Below are 24,902 nucleotides of genomic sequence, written 5' to 3'. Positions count from 1 at the left end.
AAAATTCATTATTTTTCTGGGCACTCTAATGTATATGTAGCAGACTAAGTGTGCGAGTGCAGACTACCAAGGTACCTTTCAATTTCTATTTAATTATACTTTTCTCTTATACTTCCTAGGACCATCTTCCACGCACTAAAGTAGGACTGGCATGATTTACGTCTGCATTTTTACGATTATACTATTATGCTTTCAACGTGCTGACCCACTACCACTAAATTGAGTCACCGACAATGTGCATCAAGTCACGTACTAGTTGGTGAGGTTAATCAAACTGGAAATTATTTGACTGTAATTTTTGACAATCGAGTGTCGTGTATAGTTTCGCAAGAAGCGTCGAATGTCGTGATGTCATGATTTCCAAGTTGTTATTAAGCTTTTTAAACAGTCATGAAAATGCGCTGTCACAATTTAGAAAACGACCACGATTAAAACGTTGATTGCTGTACATGTTCTCAAATTCGCACAAATTAAATATTCCAAGGTAATAATTTCCGTTATTTTGCCGAAAATGAATTTGAGATAACACTGGCCAAACGTCATAAAACCCCGAACTTCTTGACGTCAGCCTAAGATAAAAAAATCAATTCGAGTTTTGAACAATGTTGTGTTATATGATGAATGAAAAGAAAATGTCCTTTACATGTATTGATTTTAAAATTTCGAAATTTTGTTCAGATGTGAGACAATTTTACAAAAATTTAAGAAAATCTATGAAGTTCGGCAGACAATTTTCAATCAACCGGTTCGAAAGATCCACAACCGGTTCGAAATCCATTTTTCTAAAGGTTTATTTAACACGGTTTAATGCGTTAGCACAACTGAGCCGCGGATCTTTAAAGTTTTTTCAATATTTGTTGGTTTGGGAGCGGTTGTCGTGGTAATTATCCTTTAATTATTTATTAATTGGGTCGTTGTTTTTTATTTATCTGTAAGTGTCGGTGGCTGCTTATTACAGTTGACTGTAGTGGATGAGTTTTGACTAGCTGGTGCGGCGCATGTTTTTTTAGGCTATTTGTTTACAGAATTGGCATGTTGGGGACTACCCGGGGTATGTTATCAGCGTTGTTTGCCTATAGATTACGCCATCCTTCGGTGATTTGCATTCGAAGGTCATGTAAGAAGGTATTGGATTCAACTTCTCCGTATTGCGAAATAATTCGATTGATGTAATCTTCCATAGTGCGCGGTACCAAATCATGGACACGATCGTCCACCATGTCGTTTTCCATATACACGGGGATCTTGATTCAGGTTATTAAATTCGACCTCGTGTTGAATGTTCTTTGCAATGAAGTTTTCTACCTGCGCTAAACTTCTGAACGTAATCAAAACACAGTTTTTGACGTGGTATAGCTGAATGTACGTAACTTCCGCGAGGTTAAGCTCCATTTTGACTTTGACTAGTTTCGAAAAACCTCCTGAACATTGGGTCTAACACGAATTTTATAAAAAGTCAATCGAAATCGTGTTATCCCGTAGCACGGGCGTATTTGTGTCCTTTGGCAGACTCATTTTACTGCGCAGCAGGAGGCAACGATACAATATTGTTTGTGCACTGAATATAGAACAAAGCGCTGGGTTGATTCACTGTTACCTATAGCGTAGCGATTTTTTACTTCTGCTTTGTGCGATGTCAGAAGATATTGATGAAAAATCCATGTTTCGAGGAATTCGAAACTTTGTATGATTCTCCTGAAGTCGTGTCAATAACTCCATTTAGGCGACCAGCTCTAAGACAATTTCGCTTGAGTCTCATAGTGTCCTGCACTCTGTTCACAATACGATTCCCGGAAGGATGAGAAATAATCCGCAAAAACCAGTAAAATCAACGCAAACATTGTGGAGTCGGAAGTAGGCCTGCAGAAAATATTTACACTTGTCCACCGATGGAGAGAAGGGGGTCAGAAACGAAGGTTTTTATGGTCCATGTGGTATATGAATAACTTCTTACTAACTGTCACAAACATGGTGCCATATAGTAGCTAAGGCCAAACTAGCATCAAATTGCTGTCAGTCAGACACTACAGTTTAGAAAACTTATGTGTATGCCCAAAACAACTGGTTGATTCTAGACAACATTTATCAAATCAAATTATCAACAGTATCAAATTTGATCAAAATTGGACACATCTAGCCACCGGATCTACGTGCTTGAAGTTTGTAGACGATATTCTATGAGGACAAAAGCCACTGTCTTGCAATTATGCCACTAGGTAGCACTGTCAGAATATTACTGCAAGTGAAAATAAGAAAGAATGTCTTTTTGTATACAACTTTGCCGAAAACTACGAAACCAGTCCAGCTGTGTTAGCAGAAGTGGCTTTAAACGAAGTTAAGTTGGAGTCAGTTTTGCATGGGGCGCAACAGCGTGTGCATGGCTAGTTTGAAAGAATTGTTATACATAATATTATTCATCTTTTTGCAGTAAAATATTAGCTCAACATTTCACCGAATAAAGGATGCCAACTGACACTAACAAAAGATAGAACATGAATATGTTTCAGTAGAAATATTGAAATGTGCCTTTTATACAACTTTCTAGAAGATACCTAATTACAATTAATTTTTATGAAGTTATGATACATTGATGATGCAAAACGATCAACGTAAATTAAAATAGGTTTGAAGAACTAACATGTATGTACTTTACTGTGTAATAATTCATAGTTCAATACGCCACCACCGTTTCCAATTAAACTGTATCACGCAACACGTTTTTTGATTTTTCTTTCTTCTCATTCTTTTTAGACAACGATTCGCATGGGTTCGAGACGACATCGAGGCATCAACATGCTCCTGTCAACGGGTCGAATAAATAAGCGCAACTTCCACCTAGCTGACGAACGGACGGAAAACGAATGAGATCTTATTTTGTATTGACAAAACATACCTACTAACTCTCAGAAGAGCATAGTTGAGCGAAAGACAAGGAGAGTGAGAGAGTTTCAGATTTACATTGCCCAGGATGAGTGAACTTGTTGGAGCCGCCTTCGGGTCTGTAGCGACGGCGGCCTCAAGCGTAGGCTGGTTCGTGCCTATGCTAGTGGCGGCTATTGCTTACTTTCAATATGAAGAGTTCATGGACCCAGAGGCAAGGGTAATTGATGTTCCAACTGATGCTATGCTGGACAAATATGATTTCATAATAATAGGGGCAGGTTCGGCGGGTAGGTTGTTCATTTTCGATCAAGCTGACAGGGCTTTTAAAATAGAATTTATTTCGGCAGGTGCGGTGTTAGCGAATCGACTCACAGAGGTTGAGAACTGGAATGTATTGCTGCTAGAAGCCGGAGGGGATGAGACTGAAATATCCGAAGTACCGCTGATGGCGGGATATTTGCAGTTAAGTAAGCTAGACTGGAAATATAAGACGGAGCCATCTGGAAAGTACTGTTTGGGTGAGTATTGAAATTACACTAAAAGTTACAATAAGTCGAACTTATCTATTTATTTTTTTAGCCATGGTTGGAGGACGCTGCAACTGGCCCCGAGGGAAGGTTTTAGGAGGATCGAGTGTACTAAACTACATGCTTTATCTGCGTGGCAACAAAAAAGACTACGATAACTGGGAAGCGCTTGGAAACACCGGCTGGGGGTATAAGGACGCATTGTATTACTTTAAAAAATCCGAAGATAACACCAACCCCTATCTAGCCAATACACCGTATCACTCGACAGGAGGCTATTTAACAGTAGGAGAAGCGCCTTATCATACACCATTGGCAGCGGCTTTTGTAGAGGCCGGCGTTGAAATGGGTTTCGACAATAGAGATCTAAATGGCGCCAACCAAACGGGATTCATGATAGCTCAAGGAACGATTCGACGGGGTGGAAGATGTAGTACAGGTAAAGCATTTTTGAGACCAGCGAGACTTAGGACCAACCTGCATGTTGCCATGTATTCTCATGTGACGCGCATCCTAATTGACCCTGTATCTAAGATTGCGTTCGGTGTTGAGTTCATCCGTGATAGAAAAATTCATCATGTGCGAGCGAGCAAAGAGGTTATTCTCTCAGGCGGGTCAGTAAATTCACCACAAATTCTCATGCTCTCTGGAATTGGTCCGAAAAGTGAGCTTGCAAAGCACCGAATTCCATTGATTAGTGATCTACCAGTGGGAGAAAATTTGCAAGATCATGTTGCCCTCGGAGGTCTCACCTTCATGGTGAATCAACCAGTTTCGATAGTAGAAAACAGGTTCCATTCCATGTCAACTGTTCTGCAGTATGCAGTTTTGGGGCAAGGACCCCTCACTATTTTAGGAGGAGTCGAAGGACTGGCATTCGTAAACACGAAATATATTAATGCATCAGATGATTTTCCGGATATTGAATTCCATTTCGTGTCAGGTTCCACAAATTCGGACGGTGGAAACCAACTACGCAAAGCCCATGGTTTAACCGATGCATTTTACAACGCGGTATTTTCCCCCATCAATAATATGGATTCCTGGAGCATCATACCTATGCTTCTACGTCCTAACAGCGTTGGTCAGATAAAACTTCGGAGCGGCAATCCATTGGACTACCCGTATATCTATCCAAATTACTTCCACGATGAGCTGGACATGAAAACACTAATCGAGGGTGCCAAAATAGCATACGCCGTGTCTCGGACGCAAACAATGCAAAAATATCAATCTACGCTAAGCGCATATAAGTTTCCAGGATGCTCGCACATCAAAATGTTCACCGACCTGTACTGGGAGTGCATGATACGACATTATACTTGTACGATTTATCATCCTGTGGGTACCTGCAAGATGGGGCCCTATTGGGATAAGACGGCTGTCGTGGATCCCCAGCTGCGGGTATACGGTATCCGGGGCTTGCGGGTTATCGACGCCAGCATAATGCCAAAATTAGTCAGTGCCAATACCAACGCACCGGTAATTATGATTGCGGAAAAGGGAGCCGACCTTATAAAGGATTTCTGGATCAAAAGAAGTGTGGTGAAGTAGCCAAACATCGTGCCTGGATCCATATGAACTTTGTAAATACAGCAATAGTAAACCATGTCTATTTATTGACCATCAATTATTTGTAAATGTAAACCAACAATGTGTCATTAACTAGTTGTAATTGATCATGACTTGGTCGAACAAGGTATACTAATTTAACCAGATAATTGTGATCCAAGAATCGTAAGCGGAATAGAATGCATCTGATAGCAAATAAATTATTTTAGGGCATACGTGAAGGTTATACAGAAATCAAATGTGAATATAAATTGCATAGAATTAAAACATGACAGGTATTTTTATTTAATTTCGCAACCATATACGTTATTTGGAGAAAACTACTATTTCTATAGAAACCCTTTAAGGGGAGCGTGTGGTGTAAAGTGATCAAACGGAAGGTTATTTTATTTTACGATTTTGAAGGCAAGGCAACAATGGATTTTTTGTGTAATATCAAGATCTATTCATACATTTATTGTGCTTGAAAAAATAATATTTTCAGTCGTGCAGAGCACATACGAGCGTTCCAAGAGTACACGTCCAACCATTTCAACGTCGAGGAGCGCTGCGGCGAACATGATATATCTTGAGGAAATTGTCTGACACAGAAAATTCAATAAGATTTGTAAAACATAGACTTGTAGTTACTCGATGAACCAAAAAAAAAAATTACTCGATGAACCAAAAAAATCGAGTTCCGGAAAATAGCTTCATAAAAAACTGAATAATCTTATATTTTACGATAAAATTCGCTATTTTTTTAAATAATAATGCGGAGAAAAAAAATTATTAAGTTTTCTGTGGTTCATCGACAGGCTACACATATTGTGAATTCTCATGAAAAATCAAGTCAATTCGTTGATTTGGTTTTGAGTTTTATTGTTCACTATTACAGAGTGTCCCACATCAAATTTCATCACGGAAAAAACGCTGTAAAAAATGACCCATTGGATATTTTCTTTCGAAAATTTGGATAAAAGTAGTTTAGAGTGTATTATTTACACTGTATTTTTACTGCTGTCAGTTTTTCGAAAATAATTGACGATAGATTTAAATCTGCGTGTGTTACAGTAAATACGTGCGGGGAATGCATGGCAGTTTAAAATAAAAGAAGTTCAACGTGGCCACCGAAATTTCGGGAGACTATTCTAGAGGTTCAATAATAACAATTAAGCGGATAAAAGCGAAGTCGATTTTTTTGCCCACTACACCAGACGCCCCCCTTAAATTACACAAAAACTGCTTTGTGAAATTTCTCTGAAAGTGTGAACCTAATTGCAGTTATATATGACGTATCATAAACGAGCACGCGCAATTCCATCAAGAATCCTCTATTTAGGTTTTTAAATTTTTGCTAAGCCTGAGTTTTGCAAATCATTAAATATAAAACCGCGATTTTACATGTTAAAAAATACTAGGAAACCATGTCAACCAATTTTATTGCGTTATTCAATCTTGGAAAACAACTAACTAATACACGAGAATTTCACTGCTCATTAGCCAAAGAGGAATTTTCCGGCGGAATACGATCGGAACATAGTCGGGATATACTTGGGTTTTGCCGCCGTATTTGATACAAAAAAATGTTATGACAACTTTGGTCGTCAAATGGTGAGATAACAGTCTTCACTAAAGGGATTGGAATGGCAAGGAGGCGCCATGTTCCGTTTGGAGTTTCAATTCAGATGTAGAATCTTATAGCTGTGTACGGATTCAGGACGGAGCATGTCGTTTCTTGTTTTCTCAGTTTTTTTCTCTTTAGTTCTCACAAGTCTCCTATTTCATGCCTCCACGCGAATCTAAGTCTATTGATGACATTTGGTCCTTAGACCGGCGACGACTGGGTGGTATCAGGCTTCTGCCGATAGTAGCAGAATGAGAGTGCGTGAACAGCTTTAATCAAGGAAACAGTACCGTAAAAATCAGCCGCTACAAGACTTTAGTCTGACTAGTATCGATGATCGCGGGTCAATACGTACTGAAAATTCGCCGCGTCTTTTTTATGAATCTAAATTCAAGTTCCGTTATTGCTAACCAGCCCGCGTATCAGGTTAACAATTCTTTGTATTTCTCTTCAATGGTCGTTATTATTGCTTGTGTACGTGTGTTTTACAAATCATCAGATACGCAAAATAGGAAATACATACCTTGATTTATAACATCTCGCACTATCATAACTCTTTGTCTGTTTAACGTGTTATCACTCGGTAGTTTTCAACAAAATAAATATATCGTAGAGAAGAAGTAGCGAATTCTGTCTAAATACCGTTACAATGGATAGTGATCCGACCCATTTCGCAGATATGATTAGCTTTTCTAGGCAATACTTTATAACATCTCGCACTATCATAACTCTTTGTCTGTATAACGTGTTATCACTCGGTAGTTTTCAACAAAATAAATATATCGTAGAGAAGAAGTAGCGAATTCTGTCTAAATACCGTTACAATGGATAGTGATCCGACCCATTTCGCAGATATGATTAGCTTTTCTAGGCAATACTCCCACGGTTGGATGTGTGGAGTTCAAATTGCTTTTGTTTAGGAAACATAGGATACTCTCGGTAGCCGACTGCTCAGAGTTTAAAATGAACCAAAAACTAAACAAGATCTTTTCTTTGTCGAGTGATCGTGTACTCGAAGACTAACTAAACAACTACATAATAAAATATTCTTTACATCGCTTGCTTGGAGCGAATCCTAGACCTTATACCCTTCCAAACCACCAACTCCGCGACATCTATGGAAGAGTCTGATGAATCGTCGTCCTTCCGTTAAGTAGGTGGAGCATCAACAATTCCCGTCTACCTTATCCTTTATCCTTCCTCGTGAACGATGGAGATGGGGGCTGCCGACAATGATGGCTGTCGTGTGTTGAGGTTTTAATATGGGTCGGATTGGTATGAATTCCTGCTTACCACTTCCTACGCAACTCTTATTAGATAATCAGCATTCCTACATGATGAAGTCAGTGTGCAATCCGCCAAAAACATCGTCACAACGCAACGCGAAAAAAAAATTATAACAACTTTCCTTCGAGAAAAACGATTTTCAAAATTTGAGATTGAATTTCTTGAAACAGAAAGGACAATTTATACTTCTATCTATTCTGTATCTATTCATATGCATTTTTGTTAAAATTATCTGTTGGACTGTATTGTGAATTGTCTTTGATTTACAATGCACAATGCATGGTTTATAAAATATTAAGAAAAATATCAAAGCATGTTTGCCCTATTCATAAGACTCAATGGAAATGTGAATATTGAACAGGGTATTTCTCGGTTTGCTGTTTTTCAATATGGGATTCTCGTGCTTTAATGGACAGTCAGTGCAAGAATCTGGTTTCGAGATATAAAAGTAAAACGAAAACAACCGAAAATACCGTCATTGTTACACATGACAGTTTTATAGAAAACATAATCATTTGATTCATTTGATTCATTTGATTCATTTGATTCATTTGATTCATTTGATTCATTTGATTCATTTGATTCATTTGATTCATTTGATTCATTTGATTCATTTGATTCATTTGATTCATTTGATTCATTTGATTCATTTGATTCATTTGATTCATTTGATTCATTTGATTCATTGGATTCATTTGATTCATTTGCTTCATTTGATTCATTTAATTTATTTGATTTATTTGGTTCATTTGATTTATTTTATTCATATTATTAATGTTTTTTATTTCATTGATTTTATTCATTTGATTCATTCTGTTCATCCTGTGCATTCTGTTTATTTTGTTAATTTTGTTCATTTTATGCATTTTATTTTATTCATTTTAGTCCTTATTTCCAGTTCATACATTTCATTCAGTTGCTTGATTTTATCAATCTTATTAATTCGGTAGTCTATGCTTTCATTCATTTAATGCAACTTGTTCATTTGACTCACAAACATATTCTTTGTCTAATTTTTCGTTTAATTAGCTAAACTAATTTGATTTATTCATTTTATTAATGTTATTTTATTTCATTTGCCTAATTGATTTTTTATAATTAATTCAGTTTTTACGAGGCAAGTTCGTACAGGACTCAAAACTTTGTGCATCCCCCTTCTACTTGGGTACCCACTTCGCATGAGTTCTGCAAACTAGTGAATCCAATGGAACAATCCAACAGGGATCACATATATAATAATATATCATCTAACAGCTAATTGGATTAAGTTGTGTTTTGCTATAAATCAATATTTTGGAGGCATAATACATTTTTAAAATTATGTCTTGTGATCCATTTGATAGGACTTACAACCTACACTAGTTCATTTGAAAAGTTAGTGTAATTTTTATATAAATTTATAAGTTTCAGAAGCATGTACTTTTACAATTGTGCAAAAAGCATATAATTGTTTACCAAGACACTAGTTTTTGCACACACCATACTTTGGATTTTAGAATGCATAGAAAATATTCTAGTGAGAACTCCCTGAGCCCCTGGCAACAATATCGGGACCCTAAATTATGAGCAAAGTAAAAGTAGAAAGTGTAGGTTAAGGTTCTATACAAAATATGCAATTTAAAAAAATCCCATTTCAATCGGAGATTCCAACCGTTTGTTATTTAAGTTAATTTAAATTAATTATTCGTCATTCCGATGATAAACTGCTATTAATTGGTATTTATGGAAACAGGTATTTTATTACGTTACGTCGCATGTGAATTATTTTAAACCGCGATTCTAGTTGTATTTAAAATCATACGTGTGGCACTCCTCCAGATTCGGATCCTTCACAAGGGCGGGGAGATAGGCAAGTTTTATCATATCGGCACCCTTTTCTCCAATCATGATCACAGCCGCATTTGTGTTGCCGGTAGTAATTGTAGGCATGATGCCCGCATCGATTACCCGCAAACCTTTGATGCCGTAAACTCTGAGCTGATCGTCAACCACAGCCATGGGATCGGTTTTGGGACCCATCGAGGTAGTTCCAATTGGATGATAGATGGTTTGCGAAAAATGTCGAACTAAACATTCGTAAAAATCGTCGCCGGTTCTACCGCTGCAAGTAGCACTCGGTTCCGTATCGTAGATCAATGTCGCATTCAAAGTTTGTAAAGCAGGGGTCTTTGCCAACTGAAGACAATATTTTAATCCTTCAATCTAGAACATAAAATAAAATATTTTAAATATGTTAAATCCCGTACATTTTCACAAATTTACCAAAACATCCACATCGTGTCTAACGGCGAAATAATTGGGATAAATTTTGATTTTATCGTACGGATTCTTGCTTCTCAACTTGAGGTACCCTCGACTCAGTGGTCGCATCAGAAGCGGCATGATCAGAAAAGAATCATGAAAAACCCAACGTTCGAAATTCTTAGCATAATACTGGGAGGAAAGTGCTGCCCCATAGGCTGCCCAGTTCCCCCCGTCAGCTAACTCAGACTGAGCGGACATAAATATTTGGATGTCTGGGCGGGTACTATTTACTGGTTGGTACTTTGTGTTGATAAATCCCATCACTTGACAGGACGGCATGTTCATAAATATTCCACTATTGTTGAACGCAAAATCGCGAACTGATGAGGCCGACACCGAGCTCAGCAGTGTAATTGATAGCGGTCCAGTGTTGTTGGGATTCTGGATAATGAACGTAATACCACCAGTTGCTACGTGATCTTGAAGATTTTTTCCAACACCTGGAGAATCATGAATTACTTCGATGCCATGGGCTTGCAAATCTTCCTTCGGGCCAACTCCCGACAACATCAGAAGTTGGGGGGTGTTTATTGATCCAGCTGATAAAATAACTTCTTTTAAAGCCAAAACATAGTGCCGTTCATTTCCCTTATTGAACATAACGCCATATGCTCTTTTGTCGCCAGGATCTATCAACACTTTTTCAACCATAGAATTCATCGATACATGAAAATTCTTCCTTGTCCATACGGGTCGCAAATAACCCTTTGCAGTACTACAACGTAAACCATCTCTTATTGAGCCATGAAGAGGCCCGAATACATTCTGCGACGGACCATTCATTTCATCGGCAATCGGTTGATTCATCTGCCTAGCAGCCTCAAAAAAATAGTTCATCAAAACGGAACGATTTTTAAACTGCTCAACAGTGATTGGTCCGGTGGTTCCGTGCCATGGCAGCTTGGCGATTTTTGGATCACGCACATTTTCCATTTTAATAAAATATGGCAACACGTCCTTCCAGCTCCAGCCTATGTTGCCAAAACTTTCCCACTCATCATAATCTTCTTTGTTGCCACGAATATACATCATTGCATTCAATACAGAAGATCCACCGAGTACTTTTCCCCTAGGCCAAGCGCACTGATTATTCTCCATCCCCTGGCAGAAATTTGGGTTAGGTTCCGTAAGATAATTCCAATCCAAATTTGACCTCTGCAATGCAGGGTAAAGATACGGTAGGTCCGTAAGATATGTTTCATCAGGTCCGGCTTCCAGCAAGAGTATGTTCCAGTTGCAAACTTCCGATAGCCTTGCAGCTACAGCTGCACCTGCACTTCCTCCTCCAACCACTACAAAATCGTACACATCATAGATGAACTGCGGTGGAATGTCCTGAACGCGATTGTGAAAATCTACGATGTCTGACCTATATAACCAAATTATGGCATCTATTACCAGAAGCATCACAACACATCCCGGTCGGGTGTAGACGATTCGCATAAGCGTACCGTGGGTATCCAACGGTCCCATTATTTTCACGAAATATTTAAACTCTACTTGTATGTCGCGGCGGTCGATTTGGAACTGAGGCCAACTTGCCGAGTTTTGTTTTTATTGCAGTTTTTTTGCATTCGTACGCAATAAGCGGTACACATAAACGGAATGCACTATGAGGAATCGTAACATCGGTAAAGGTTCTGACAATAAGAATTCTATCAACCTTGATTTTTGAGGTCTTTGACGTACGGTGTTTGATAAATCATCTGAATTTGATACGAATCGATTAGAATGCAATGAAAAGAAAAAATGAAACGGTAATTTCGACCCCCTACCTAGCTTGCCACCTATATTTCATTAATTACTCGGTCTACAATCGATGAAATGCACATAAATTACCATCAAAATCTTTGCTTTGTTAATCAATATAATAACATGATACAGTGAAGACCCGTTTTTATTAGCCCGTTGATGAATTTTAGGCTGACAAAACGGGGTCATTGAAAACATCTTGACAAATTTATTCTTCCTTTTCAATAAACCGAAGCTGTTCAAATATTCTTCTTTAGTCCCTAGAAATAGCATCATTTTGCGCATGTTTTGCTTCTCTAAGATGAAAAATGTATGCCCGAGAAAGGATTTACTCGAATTTGACATGTTTTCGCCTAAACTGTTTGTTTTAGATAAATTGTGCCTTCGGCCAAATTTTCTAGCACTTTTTAAGCGATAGCTACACTACCAGTCAAAAGTTTAAGTTCACTTGCCTTTATTTTAATTTTACATAATTGAGTGGGTTTCGCAGTGGACTTTGTCAAGCACGTGCGTCTTGACTATATCATGTTACTACACGTTACTGGTCAGAGTATAGGACGGAGTGTGACGCCTTTGAGTGACACGTAGATCACAAACTTGTTATGACAGGTTGTATTCTTTCGATGCGCCGAGTACATAATACGTGTAATGTCTTAGTGCTGCGAGAGCTCACCCCAAAAATTATATCCCAAATTGTTTTTTATATTATATTTATTAAAAAATAAGTAGAAAGATTTTTATATTTAAAATCGTAACTGTCGAAAAAAATATCTATTCAAATTGACCTAATTCGAAGATTATCATCTCATTATTGAAAAGTGAAAAAAAACTACATATTTTATGTGCCTATCGTAGAGAAATGGATCCAAAAATAATAATTAATAACAATAAATGAAGAAAACCACAGCTTTTTGAATATTACATTACATGTAAGGTGAACTTAAACTTTTGACTGGTAGTGTAAATTGTGTGTAAATCCTTGTTTTTAAGGTGTTCTAAGTATCAACTTTTTAGGAATGTGAAAATAACCTATACATTGTTCTACAAAGCTATAAAACAATCATATTAAAGCCATTTTGCTGAACAAACTATATGGCTATCTACAATAGTTTATGTGGTCTGAATTTTTAAATATTTAAGGTAAGGTGGCTCTTGAACAATCTGTTTTCTTATATTTTAGATCTTTTTAGGTATTAATTTCTCTCAAAAGCTTTGTAATAGTGATTTTTAAAAAAAAATTTTGGGTGCAAATATTAATCTAAACGAGCGGTTCTCAATCTATTAGTACAACGGACCCTTTAGAAATAACCCTGGGTTGCTGCGGACCCCTAAGGATAAACATGGATTTTGTATACCATCAATATTTTATTTTCAATTTGTTAGGAAACGAGACATGAAATTTCAATCTCCACTTGGAAAATATATTTTTCTTTGCGGACCCCCAGCAACAACTTTACGCCCCCCTTGGGGTCCGTGGACCCCAAGTTGAGAATCACTATCTAAACCAACCAAGTTTCTATCTTTTTTGGTGGGGTAGTTAGAACCATTTTTTTCGAGAGTTATCCCAAAGGAGCTGCAGAACTAGGTTCTCGGAAGGGCTCCCCGTCAGAATCAGTCACTACAATTGCAGACGAGTCGGGAAATATCACCCACTAAAACACTGCTTAAGGCCAATTGCAGCGGGCCGTGATTCTGAATGTGATATACACTGTACGGTTCAGATATGTGCGGGTGTAGGGACTTCGCCATCGCGTGTATAATCGCGGAGAGCTTAAGCGTTTGTACGTTAACGTATTCAATCGCGTGTACGCGTGTATAAATTCGATCGTGTACTTTCGCGTGTGTTCTTGGAGGATCACGCGCTGGCCTGAATCTGATACTAAACTTTCGGTGTACGGTTCAGAAGCTCAGAATGTATGGACGGAGGGTAAAGATTTCCGGATGTGACTGATACATGATCGCGCGAACATGGGCGTTTGTGGGTTCGCGTTTGTAACTTCGTAAGTACTAAAACGTTCACCTTATTACCGGGGTGTTATCAAGTAAGCGCGATCGCGCGTGTAGGTGTGCGTGGATGATCACAAAGGGCTTAAGCGTTTGTATGTTAACGTGTTTGCCGCGTGTGCTTGTGTGTATGTGACATCGCGTGTATAAATTCGATATTGTAATCGTGTCGGGCGGGCCGATATTCTGATATTTAGCTTTCGGTGTACGGTTTCGATTCTGATAGGGAGTGAGTAACCCCATATCATTACAGTTCCCGGTCATGTAAATGTGTGTTTGACCAGTATAAGGGGTCCCCCGGAGATGTCCATAACTGACTGAACGATTATATTAGTCTTTAATTATACTTCAATGAAGATCAATTAAAGGTAATAAATGTGCCATATCTCAGCAGTACCAGACAATTTTTTGTAATTTATGCCCTATTGGAAAGGCCTTTCGTCGATTTGAATTTTCTAGTTATATATTAAAAATACCAAATTCAGCATTTATTTAACGTAACCAGTCCCGATAACATAATGTACTAAGTTATTTTAAACTATCCGCATATCTAGCATTTAGCTTTTGATAAAAATGCCGAAACATTCCAACTAGAGCGGTAAGAGTCTAAGACGTCGAGAAATTCTAAGCGTTCTCATATAGCCTTAATACACGCAATTCTGCACACTTTTCTCCGAATACTTTTGCTACTTTAAGGTATTAAATAAACCTTTCATATCTTGATCCTTGCTAATTGAATTTCACTATAAAAAGGAAAAAAGTAGACACTCATAGTCATAAAAAAGGAAAACAATATCAATAACAAATCGTTTATGCATTTCGACTTTTTGGTGGTATCCAACGGGGAAACAGATCGAAATGGTGAGTTAAATAAAAGCAATTATGTGAAATAGCCCAGGGAGAGCATAGAAGTTTGTATATTGGGCCGGAGTCCCAAGGGTTGCAGGTTTGAATCCTGGCTCTGGGGGATTTTTTTTACATAATTGCTTTCGTTTTACTCACCATTTCTATCAGTTTTCCCGTTTGGCTACCACCAAAAATGACTTAAATAAGGTATTGGTACTTAGGTCAAAACTCAAAAAAAAGTTTACTGTAAAATAATTTTATGGTATAGTACATTTATTGTATGGTCCTAGTATTTTCACGCGACCAATAAAAAAAACTTAGGATATTGAATGGGCCTATTTTTTTCTTTGTGAACTGGTTTTTAAATCACAGTATTATTAGAGACGTTCTTTTTTACGTGCTCGTGAATAAGTTCACACATGCAGAAAACATCCCCAATGATTTTGATTTCCATGATCATGTTCATTTCATATTCATCGTTAAAGTAATTCAGCCAAAATTCGCAATATGAATCATCGATGTAATTTTGCTTCATGAATTGATTCCTGAACTATAGCATATGAATCACGATTTTAAATTCATGCTTGTGAAATAGTTCACAAAACCATAAGGTGCGGTCGATCGATTTCACTTTCACGATCTAGTTCATGTATCATGCTTTTTTGTAAATGATTGACATGTGCATGTGAACTATTTCACCAAACTCGAAATAATAGGAGAGCCCGGGGCTAGTTGGCGGTTGGGGTAAGTTGGCGGAATCCCTTTTTCTCCGTTTCTATTAGACATATAGCGTTACTTCTTATTGTGTACCTCAAGTTATGTGAAACCCATTATCCAATGTGTTTTTGTTGCAAAACATTTTGTTTTGTAGATTTGTAGAAGTTATAGGCGATATTGTGTTTTCGGCCATAGCAAGTAAATTTTCGAAATTTTTAACACTTTGTATTATTTATCTATTTCCCGAATGATTACAGTTTTTGATAGTACTTGAAAAGAGCTTTCAGTAGCCATATGGATATTACACCTATCCACAAGCAAAAGTTTTTTTAAATAGTTTTTTGTAAAATATGCGGTTGGGGTAAGTTGGCGGTCATGCACGCGGGGCAAGTTGGCGGTACTAATTACAGTGCAAAAATAGTCATCAAATATTTTTTTTCTGCAATTCACTCCAAATCTTTTTTCTTGTGTATTTCGTCAATGCAGGAGAAATTTACTTCGGTCAATCGGCTGAAGAATTTAGAAAATTTGCTTTTGAATATGAAGTACGCGTTAAAGTCAAAATGCGTCAATATTGAGACTGAAATATCAAATGTCGGTTAATGTACAGTTTTCTTGAAAAGACATTCAGCACGTTCCGAAAAAAAACTCTGAAGTCATTGAATTTCCATTTGATTGCTTATTTTTGGGGTATCCATACATACCGCCAACTTACCTCGAGGCCGCGGTAAGTTGGCGGGTTTTTCGCGCTCACATATTTTTTCTCTAAAAATGGAGACAATGCATCAATCGTTTTAATAAAATTCAGAGATGTTGCCGACAGTCTGCCCTTTCATGCCACGTGTTCTATTTGGCAAGATCTACCTACATCAAAACGGTAAAAAATGAAAACTGAAAACACTGCCAACTAACCCCGGTCTCCCCTACACATGGATACCTCACACACAACATTGCTACTATCCTGAAATTACAACGTTTAGATTGCAGTCCGTTCTATCCGTCTGCATGAGTATAAAAACACGCATCGAAGCGCATTCAAAACCCCACAGGAGTCTCGCAAGGCAGTCATCTTGGCCCGCTTATTTTTGTTTTATTTATCAACGATGTCTGTAAAGCTGTTGCAAGGTTTTCCCATAGATAATGGGTGGTGTAGTCAAGAAGATATCGGCATACCTTAACACGCACTTAACAGAATGAAAGTCAACGGTAATAAAGGCAAAGCGATTAGTTTCGGACGTTTGTTTACACTAAAACAATATGAATACATCCTATAGGGAAGCGCTAATGTAAGAGTCAATTCGATGCGTGATTTGATAGGTCTTTGAGCTTTTCCGACCATATTATTACGTGAGCCATTTCACAGAACTCAGTTTCCATATGAATCATTTCACAAAATTTGGAAACTTATTCACGGATTCTCGTTTTTGTTCCGTGAACTGGTTTATCAGCTGCTAACGATCATCATAGAGTTAGGAAATATATATAGGAACACTATGAGGACCTCGAATACCGTTATTCATTTGATAAGATTCAGCATGATGTCCAGAAAGAATACGAAAAATGCGCTGTGCGCTAAAATTACACTACAGATTCGCAATTAGTGTTAGTAAATCCGTTCATAAAACCAATTGATCACACTCTCTTAATCCAGTTCATATTGTCACGTAGTTGCGTTCATTCTTGAGTTTGCCGCCGGATCTATAACGAGGAGTACCGCATGTTTACGAGCAACCAAAATAACTGAACCAAACATGGCGTCACGCAATAACTTTTTCGGTGTGAACTAGTTTTGTGAAAACACAAATTTCTTGAATACAACACATGATTTCAGGAGCTTGGTCATGATTATTGTAAACCTTACAAAATCTTTTTTTTTTGTAAATTTTCGAAAAGATTTTTTTCCGTGTGTTGTTGGATTGTGTAAGAGCTGTTTGATCACACATGTGATAATTGTGTGATTATTAAAATTATCACAATGAAATGATAATCACAGCGTGATCCCACTCTTGGACTGGTTGTATAAATTGTTTGGATTGGATTGCGACGGATAATAATTAAAGATCAATGCAATCCGGAAATAAATAATAACACAGAAATAACAAATGGTAAGCCAATTGGATAAATAGTATTAATATACCAATGAAGCTGCAGATTTTGGAATTTTTTATTATTCAACTTCTTTGTTATTTGAAAAATTTGGACTATTTTAGCATTAGGCCAACGTTACTTTGGTGATGTTACTGGACGCCTAATAATAATATTAACCGCATCCCAATATGATATGTGTCAGAAATTACACTAAAAGGAACCTACTATTGGTAGCTGAATTGATTTAGATTGGATTCGTAATTTTGCACCGTCATCATTTTTATTCTTTTAGCATGTATTTCACACAGAGACAGCGCGTGGTTCCAAAGGCCAACCTGTTCAATATCATACACTCAGATGAAAAATATTGTCGATTTCCTAAGAATATCGAACGTATGTAAATCATAAGAATATCTTATGAAACGGCATTTATTTAGTCAAATCGACTTACTATAGTTTAATTTGCCATAAGGCTTTGATTTTTCATAAGAAAATACTATACATTTCTGTTATGTTTATGCTCGCATAAAATTAAAGCGAGTCACGTATATATGAATAGCATCTACGCAATACCTAATAAAATGTTAACATAATTATAAAAGTCGTCGGTTTACATATTAATTTTATGACACCAGTCTAGTTACTTTTCTATGTATCTTAAGATAATTATTTAGAATTTATCCATACGTTTTGCCTGAGTGCAGTTAACCGGCAAAACTATTGACTTATTTCGGAGCATCGCATGGTAAGATTTTGCTCCACAAAACTCATGATACCAGAAATTTTAAGTTTTTATGGTAATATACAATAAAAATCTGAATGAAATACTTACAATTCAACAAACAACTTTACAGTAACTTTGCATGTCTCAAACATACAAAGTGCATAGCGTAGGTATGTTACATATTGCGAGGTAACTAACATTTAAATACACGTCTCATACAAGATTTCTGCGTTCTGTAATTACGAAGCATTTATTTGATCATAAAACAATATGTTCTCACAACTTCGTTCAAAATCATTCTAAACAACCAACGCTAGATGATGCGTTATAATTTTTGACTTGTGACGAGGACGACGACATTTCAATCCTATTAGATGAGTCAGCATTAAATAGTTTTGATACGCACAGGGGAGTGATTGGCCGCCCAATATCCAGTTTTCATTTCGTGAGATGCGTTCAAAAGTTGTTGACGAATTAACGAATACACAAACCTTAAAAAGAAAATGCAAACAGTGTGTTGTACCCGTTGCAAGATGTTTAATTGTTAATGGATTGCTGAGGGTACTCGAGAATGATTCCTATTTGATGGGAGGCAGGGTGGGGGGGTACGTGTTTCGATGCCACATTGGTTACAAGATAAGGTGGGCCAAGTGGTTATGGTGTTGGAATACCAATCTATGGTGCACAGTGGTCTGGATCCCTAATTTGGATGGAAAATGTTTCTAGTTCAACCTTATATTTTAGAACAATCATGTTTTCTACATGAATAACATGGTGTTACGAACTTTTCAAGTGACCTATTATAGGCTGTAGGTCCAATCATATGCAACACAAAACCAAGTTTGATCAGTGAATTATACCTCCACAATCTTGATTTATAGCAAAATAACCAACTGAAACCACATAGCAGTGAGATGAGATATGACTTATTGACGTAATATTGTAAGATGAGGTGTTTTTGACATTAAAAATGTGTTACTCCACTATCTGGGGCTAGGTGTCATCTAAAGTCTAAAATATCTCCTATGTAACGAAATTATGCAAGGTCTACACGCTTATGATTCCGCTATTACTAGATGGGTTTTAATTAATTATACACCGATTCAGAAACGCCTAACTCGAGTGTTGGTAATAATTTAATATCTGTGCAGTAAAAGTTGTCTATTGAAAAATCGGTAAAGTTCACGACAAAAGGGAAAATTTCAAAAGAAAGCACCTAAGTGCCTCAATCAAATATGAAAAGTTACAAATAGAGATACCACGTGTCTGTCTGTATTCGTTTTTGCTCTTGTGCCAATCGAACAATATCATGGCTATAGCATCTGGACACTACTATAAGCGTAGATACTGAGGAGTTTCGTCAGCGGTTGCATTGCACACAGTTAAACCGTGTACGAATTTTTCGGCTATCAGAACGATGCCACAGAATGATTTGCAATGTGGGTGGATGGGGTGAGTTTTGAATTGAGTTCAATACTGCTTGGTGCGACGTGGGTGTGCTGCTTGAGAGTTTTCGTTTCAAAAAATATTTTTTTTATACTAGTGTGATTAACGATGTTTTCGGTAGTTTGTAGGTACGTAGGGTAATGAGCCTATTGGCATATATTTCATATATATGATAGGTTAGGTTAGGTGATAGGTTTTTTTTTATCACTAAGGCATCTAACAACATGCTTCTGTAGTTATTTCTAAAGCACGGGCGGACTCAACTGGATTTGCGCATACAGAAAGGCGAAGATGGTTGGAGATTTTGCTGGGCGAGGAAACTGGGTTATGATAGATCAGATTTACTTTTGATTTGTTTTCAAACAGGTTCGAGATAATCTATTCCTGATAGTCAACCCAAAAGTAATGCCATTTGACCAAGAGAAGGCACTTTATCACAGGTTTGCATTATTATTTTATATCGATCGAATTCCTTAGGGCATGTTCAGCAGCATAGTATTTTATATATGAGTTACAAAGCGGAATTGGAACGGAAATAAACACATTCCCATGAGTACCTTTTGATTTATTATTTCGAAGAGTTTTGTTTCAAAGTGTATAATTAGTATACGCTGCCGTTCTCGTTGATGCAGCATTTGAAATATGTTTTGAATTGTTTTGAATACATAAAGAGTATTCAGCACATACACTCCGGGTCGATAGATTGGGAAAAAAATCGAGTCAAATAATGACCACAACACGATGAAACCAACAAAACGATAATGGCAGTTGTAAAGACGATCTCCAAAAACTTCTCTCCGCCGAACATTTTGATGGTGAAAATTCTGCAGTTGCGAATTATCATCTGAGGCCCATTAATAAATGGTTACTAGTTAGCAGGCATACATGATTCATCAAAAGTTTAAAAATTATCAAATTTAATCATTAAAACCACCACACCAACAATATTTTGCTACAAGTGGCTTGTTTTTTTTTAATTTCTTATTAATTAATCTCGGTGGTTCAAGTTCAACTTCTACAAAAAATATGTCAACTTCAAATTGATTCTTATATTTTATCAATTTTGAATACGGTAGTAAGGTTCAAAAAACTCTGCACTGTTCTTGGGGGTCGCATTTTCGACAAATTTGTATTAGTTATAGCAAAATATCTCTTTCAATATACTCGAGGAATTATCTTCGAAAAAATATAAATTTGTAAGTACAAAGGTAGCAAAAGTCTACCTTAGTATTCAAGGGGGGGGACCAAAAAGTGTCAAATTTTTGTGTACGTGTTGGTCCCTATCAATGTCAGCTTTATATCCTAAATCATAATCATGATTAAAATTATTTTCAACATAAATTTTTCAGCTTTCCAAATGCGATTGATGATAATTATAATTAAATAATGAGCTAATGGGATTGGAAACTCCTTTGTGAGAAAGCGATAAAGTTTACTGGAAGGTGATCAGAATCAAACGCAGTATGTGTAATCAATTCGCTACAAATGTGAATTCGATATGTCAAAACCAAATCAATTGTTAATGGTTTTCTTGCCAGACCAAAAATAATCAGCAGAGTAATAATTAAAAAATAGTTTACCGTTGGAATTGCTTTGAGCACTATGCCAAGTTTGGTGTTTAACGTTAAAACCACCGATTACGAAGAATTTCGACCTTTTTCTTGTATGGTATGTTTTTGTAAGTCTTACTGAAACAGGAAAAACGATACCCAGAGCGGAGTTTTAACGTCAATACTGAAACTCTCGATCACTTGGTGTCAAAAGAAGGTAAAACGCGATGTTTGATTTTGCGATTAACCGCTATTGCGATTCCTCCGACGAATCAGACAATTCGATCAAATCGATGAATATCAAAATTAAAGTTACCTTTCCTTTTGATCTTTGGTTTTAAAAGAGTTTTGGTTGCAACGGCTAAAATCACATTATGTATCTTCAAGAACTTGCAAAATTCGTCTTTGCACGTTTTATTGAACGGCCATTCCAATTTAAAAAACCGATTTAATCCACCTAGCAGTGAGATGAGACATTTCTTACACATTTCACTGTTTCATTAGTTTGCAGAACTCACGAGAAGTAGGCACCCAATTAGAGGTGGGATGAAAACAGTTTCTAGTCTTGCACAAATAAAATCTCGAATAAACTGAATAAATTATAGAAATCAACAAAACGACCGAAATAAAAAAGTAAAGCAAAAAATGAAACAATAGGTTTTTAAATTCATAAAATGAGTAGAAAAATTAATGGAAATCATTATAATTTTGATCCAAATACACGAATCAAATTAGATTAGGTTATTACATAAAAATTAAGATTATATTTAGAAATAGTTATAAGATTAATAGAATAAATTGACTCATACTAACAAATTGAATGAAATAAAACGAATGACTGAACATGAAATGCATAAAATTAAAGATACGAATAAAATGAATCAGATGAATCAAATGAATCAAATGAATCAAATGAATCATATGAATCATATGAATCAAATGAAACAAATGAATCATATGAATCATATGAATCATATGAATCATATGAATCAAATGAATCAAATGAATCAAATGAATCAAATGGATCAAATGAATCAAATGAATCAAATGAATTAAATCAATCAAATAAATCAAATGAATCAAATGATTCAAATGAATCAAATTAATCAAATGAATCAAAATCAAATGAATCAAATGCATCAAATAAATCAAATGAATCATATGAATCAAATGAATCACATGAATCACACAAATCACATGAATCAAATGAATTAAATGAATCAAATTGATTTAATTCATCCAGTGAATACAATGAATCAAATTAATGAAAAGAATGGATGAACAGAATGAATGAAGTAAAAAATAAATGAAATGTATAAATAAAACAAACGAATCAAATAAATAAAATGAGCTGGAGTGATAAAATGAATAAAAAGAAGAAAATGAGCAGAATTAAATGCATTGATTAAAATGAAAAATTGAACTACAGTAAAAGGTTATAAATTAATATAAAGAAATAAATTGAATCAAATAAATTATTTGAATGAAATGATTAAAACTGAAAAAGTAGTCAGATTATTAAAATGAAGAAACTGAACAAAATGAATAAACTGGAAAAAATTAATAAAATGCATACAATGAAAACAATGAATGATATGAGTAAAATGCACAAAAAGAATGAACTGATCAGAGTGAATCCAAAGAATGAAACGAATAAAATAAGTAAAATGAACGCAGATGAACAAAACGAATCAAAAGATGCGGAATGAAATTATTAATTAAAATGAAATGGTCATATATTTGAAGCCAGACACATTTTTGAATAAAGATAATGAATAAACCGGATTGTACGAATTTGAAAACCAGAAATTTGCATCAGAAAGTTTTGAAATGTTTTTGAAAATCCCAAAGGCTAATAAATATGCAATGGACTTTCTAGGGCTTCCATCTTTTTTTGGTTTTATTCTTTTTGTTTTCATGCTTCTTTACTTGACGAATTCAAAGTTTACTTTTTGGTCACATATTCCCGAAAAAAGATTTATGTGCAGAACAGAATTTACTGGTCCAGTATTTTAACGCGCAATTGAATATAGTAAAGTGAGACAAGGTCACATGTGCTTTCAAGCCCCTTGAACAGAGAACGACAGAGGGAGAATGCGATTCGTGAATGAGACAGGTAGATATTTCAAAGTTTTTATTTGCATTGAAGTAAATAGTGTGAAATGTCTAGGCTATGTCGATTGCATAAAAACCGTGTTTGTATTGTTTCGTTCGGAATTCTCGTGCAGGAAATATGGATAAATAAGTCCTATACAGACCAATATTGTGAAAAAGAAATGGTTCAAACTACTCAGTATATCCAAATATGGACGACGATAAGTTAGAAGACACATTGTAGTTGCATCTCCCATCGAGAGTGGGTACTTTGGGGACTTCTTTTCCTGGATCTAATTTGTGGCTATTTTTGGTCTTTGATCCGTTATTTTTCATGAAAGTTCGTACCAATACAACGAATGCGCAACGTTCCGTCTTCCATCTGCACGCCACCATAGATGGTACGCAACACTTTTCGTTCGAAAACTCCAAGGGTGCGTTGGTCCTCCACGAGCATAATCCAGGTCTCGTGGCCGTAGAGGACCACCGATCTAATCAGCGTCTTGAAGATAATCAACTTCGTGCGGCGGCGAATTTTGTTCGACCGGAGCGTCCTCTGGAGTCCAAAATAGGCACGATTTCCCGCTATGATCCGTCTCTGAATTTCATTGTCGTCGGTTACCAGTGAGCCCAAATACATGAATTCGTCGACCATCTCGATTTCGTCACCGTCAATCCGAACTCGGGTGGGAGGTTCACATTGTCGTCTCTAGAACCTCTTCTTCTCATGTATTTTGTCTTCGAAATCCTGGCTTCAGCTTTCAGTCTTTGAGCATATATTTCATTCAAAATTCAATAGAGATACGAATAGTTTAAATATCGCACGTGGAATGTCTCTTTTGAAAATTTCCATCGTCAAACTTTCATATTACCCAGTTAAGCCAAATATTTTTCTGATATAGCCATGAATTTCCTTAATTATAGTGTAGAAACAGGCTTTGAATACAATTGAATTAAATTTAAGTTGATGTAGCAGTAGACAAAAATAGTTTTGTTTTCTCAAACCTTCGCAATTACAATTAATAAATATTTCAGATTGGCAGAAGATCTTATCACACAACTTAGAAATGCATACAGAAATAGCTAGATAGATGCGATAGAAGAGAGACAGAGAGAGAAAGAGAGAGAGAGAGAGAGAGAGAGAGAGAGAGAGATGGGGGGGGGGGGGCGTGTGAGGAATGGCAAATGATGGTTAATGCAGTGACATTATTTTTATAGGTATATTATTATGATATATTGATTCTTACATTCTTATCATAAATAATGTAAGTAGTAATTTTTGCTCCATAACCAGTATAACCTAAATCTTGCAAAAGAGCTAAATTTTCGCTAGATTTTTGGGCTTCAAACATACAGTTGCTTTCGGTGACGCCACAAGTATAATTATATTAGAAATCTTTTATCTCACTACTAGGTGAATTACTTGTTGATCTGTGTATTGATATACCATCCAACATTTACCTCATGATTGAACGCAATGCCTAATCCAAGGAATAAATACT

At 36.4% G+C, this 24,902-nt stretch overlaps 3 protein-coding genes across 9 annotated transcripts in view; 1 reads left to right on the top strand and 2 right to left on the bottom strand.

Moving 5' to 3' along the window:
* Nucleotides 1–5,198, top strand: part of LOC131683723 (glucose dehydrogenase [FAD, quinone]) — a 107,988-nt gene extending 102,790 nt beyond the window's left edge. For both annotated transcript variants that reach the window (XM_058965961.1, XM_058965960.1), the window contains exons 2-4: nucleotides 2,752–3,170; nucleotides 3,231–3,401; nucleotides 3,463–5,198. In XM_058965961.1, the coding sequence (XP_058821944.1) occupies nucleotides 2,969–3,170; nucleotides 3,231–3,401; nucleotides 3,463–4,964 (1,875 nt within the window). In that variant the 5' untranslated portion in view covers nucleotides 2,752–2,968 and the 3' untranslated portion in view covers nucleotides 4,965–5,198. The remainder of the gene's footprint in view (nucleotides 1–2,751; nucleotides 3,171–3,230; nucleotides 3,402–3,462) is intronic.
* Nucleotides 1–24,902, bottom strand: part of LOC131683731 (flotillin-2) — a 503,804-nt gene that overhangs the window by 78,973 nt on the left and 399,929 nt on the right. The gene's annotated exons all lie outside the window — the stretch shown is intronic.
* On the bottom strand, nucleotides 9,654–11,652 carry LOC131683718 (glucose dehydrogenase [FAD, quinone]-like). The gene is made up of 2 exons (XM_058965953.1): nucleotides 10,138–11,652; nucleotides 9,654–10,077 (listed from the first exon to the last, which is right to left on the bottom strand). The coding sequence occupies exons 1-2, from the start codon at nucleotides 11,650–11,652 to the stop codon at nucleotides 9,655–9,657; spliced, it is 1,938 nt and encodes a 645-aa protein (XP_058821936.1). The 3' UTR covers nucleotide 9,654.

The sequence above is a fragment of the Topomyia yanbarensis genome, chromosome 2 (genome assembly GCF_030247195.1).
Source record: "Topomyia yanbarensis strain Yona2022 chromosome 2, ASM3024719v1, whole genome shotgun sequence".
In the NCBI taxonomy this organism is placed as follows: domain Eukaryota; kingdom Metazoa; phylum Arthropoda; class Insecta; order Diptera; family Culicidae; genus Topomyia; species Topomyia yanbarensis.
The sequence above is the reverse complement of the archived record's forward strand: the minus strand, read 5'-3'. Positions and strand labels throughout refer to the sequence as shown.

Bases quoted from the DNA above. Each gene is read 5' to 3' on its own strand.
- LOC131683718 (XM_058965953.1), bottom strand. From the start codon at position 11,652: ATGGGACCGTTGGATACCCACGGTACGCTTATGCGAATCGTCTACACC. The intron at 10,078-10,137 runs GTAAATTTGTGA...TTTATGTTCTAG, and splicing joins GACACGATGTGGATGTTTTG to ATTGAAGGATTAAAATATTG.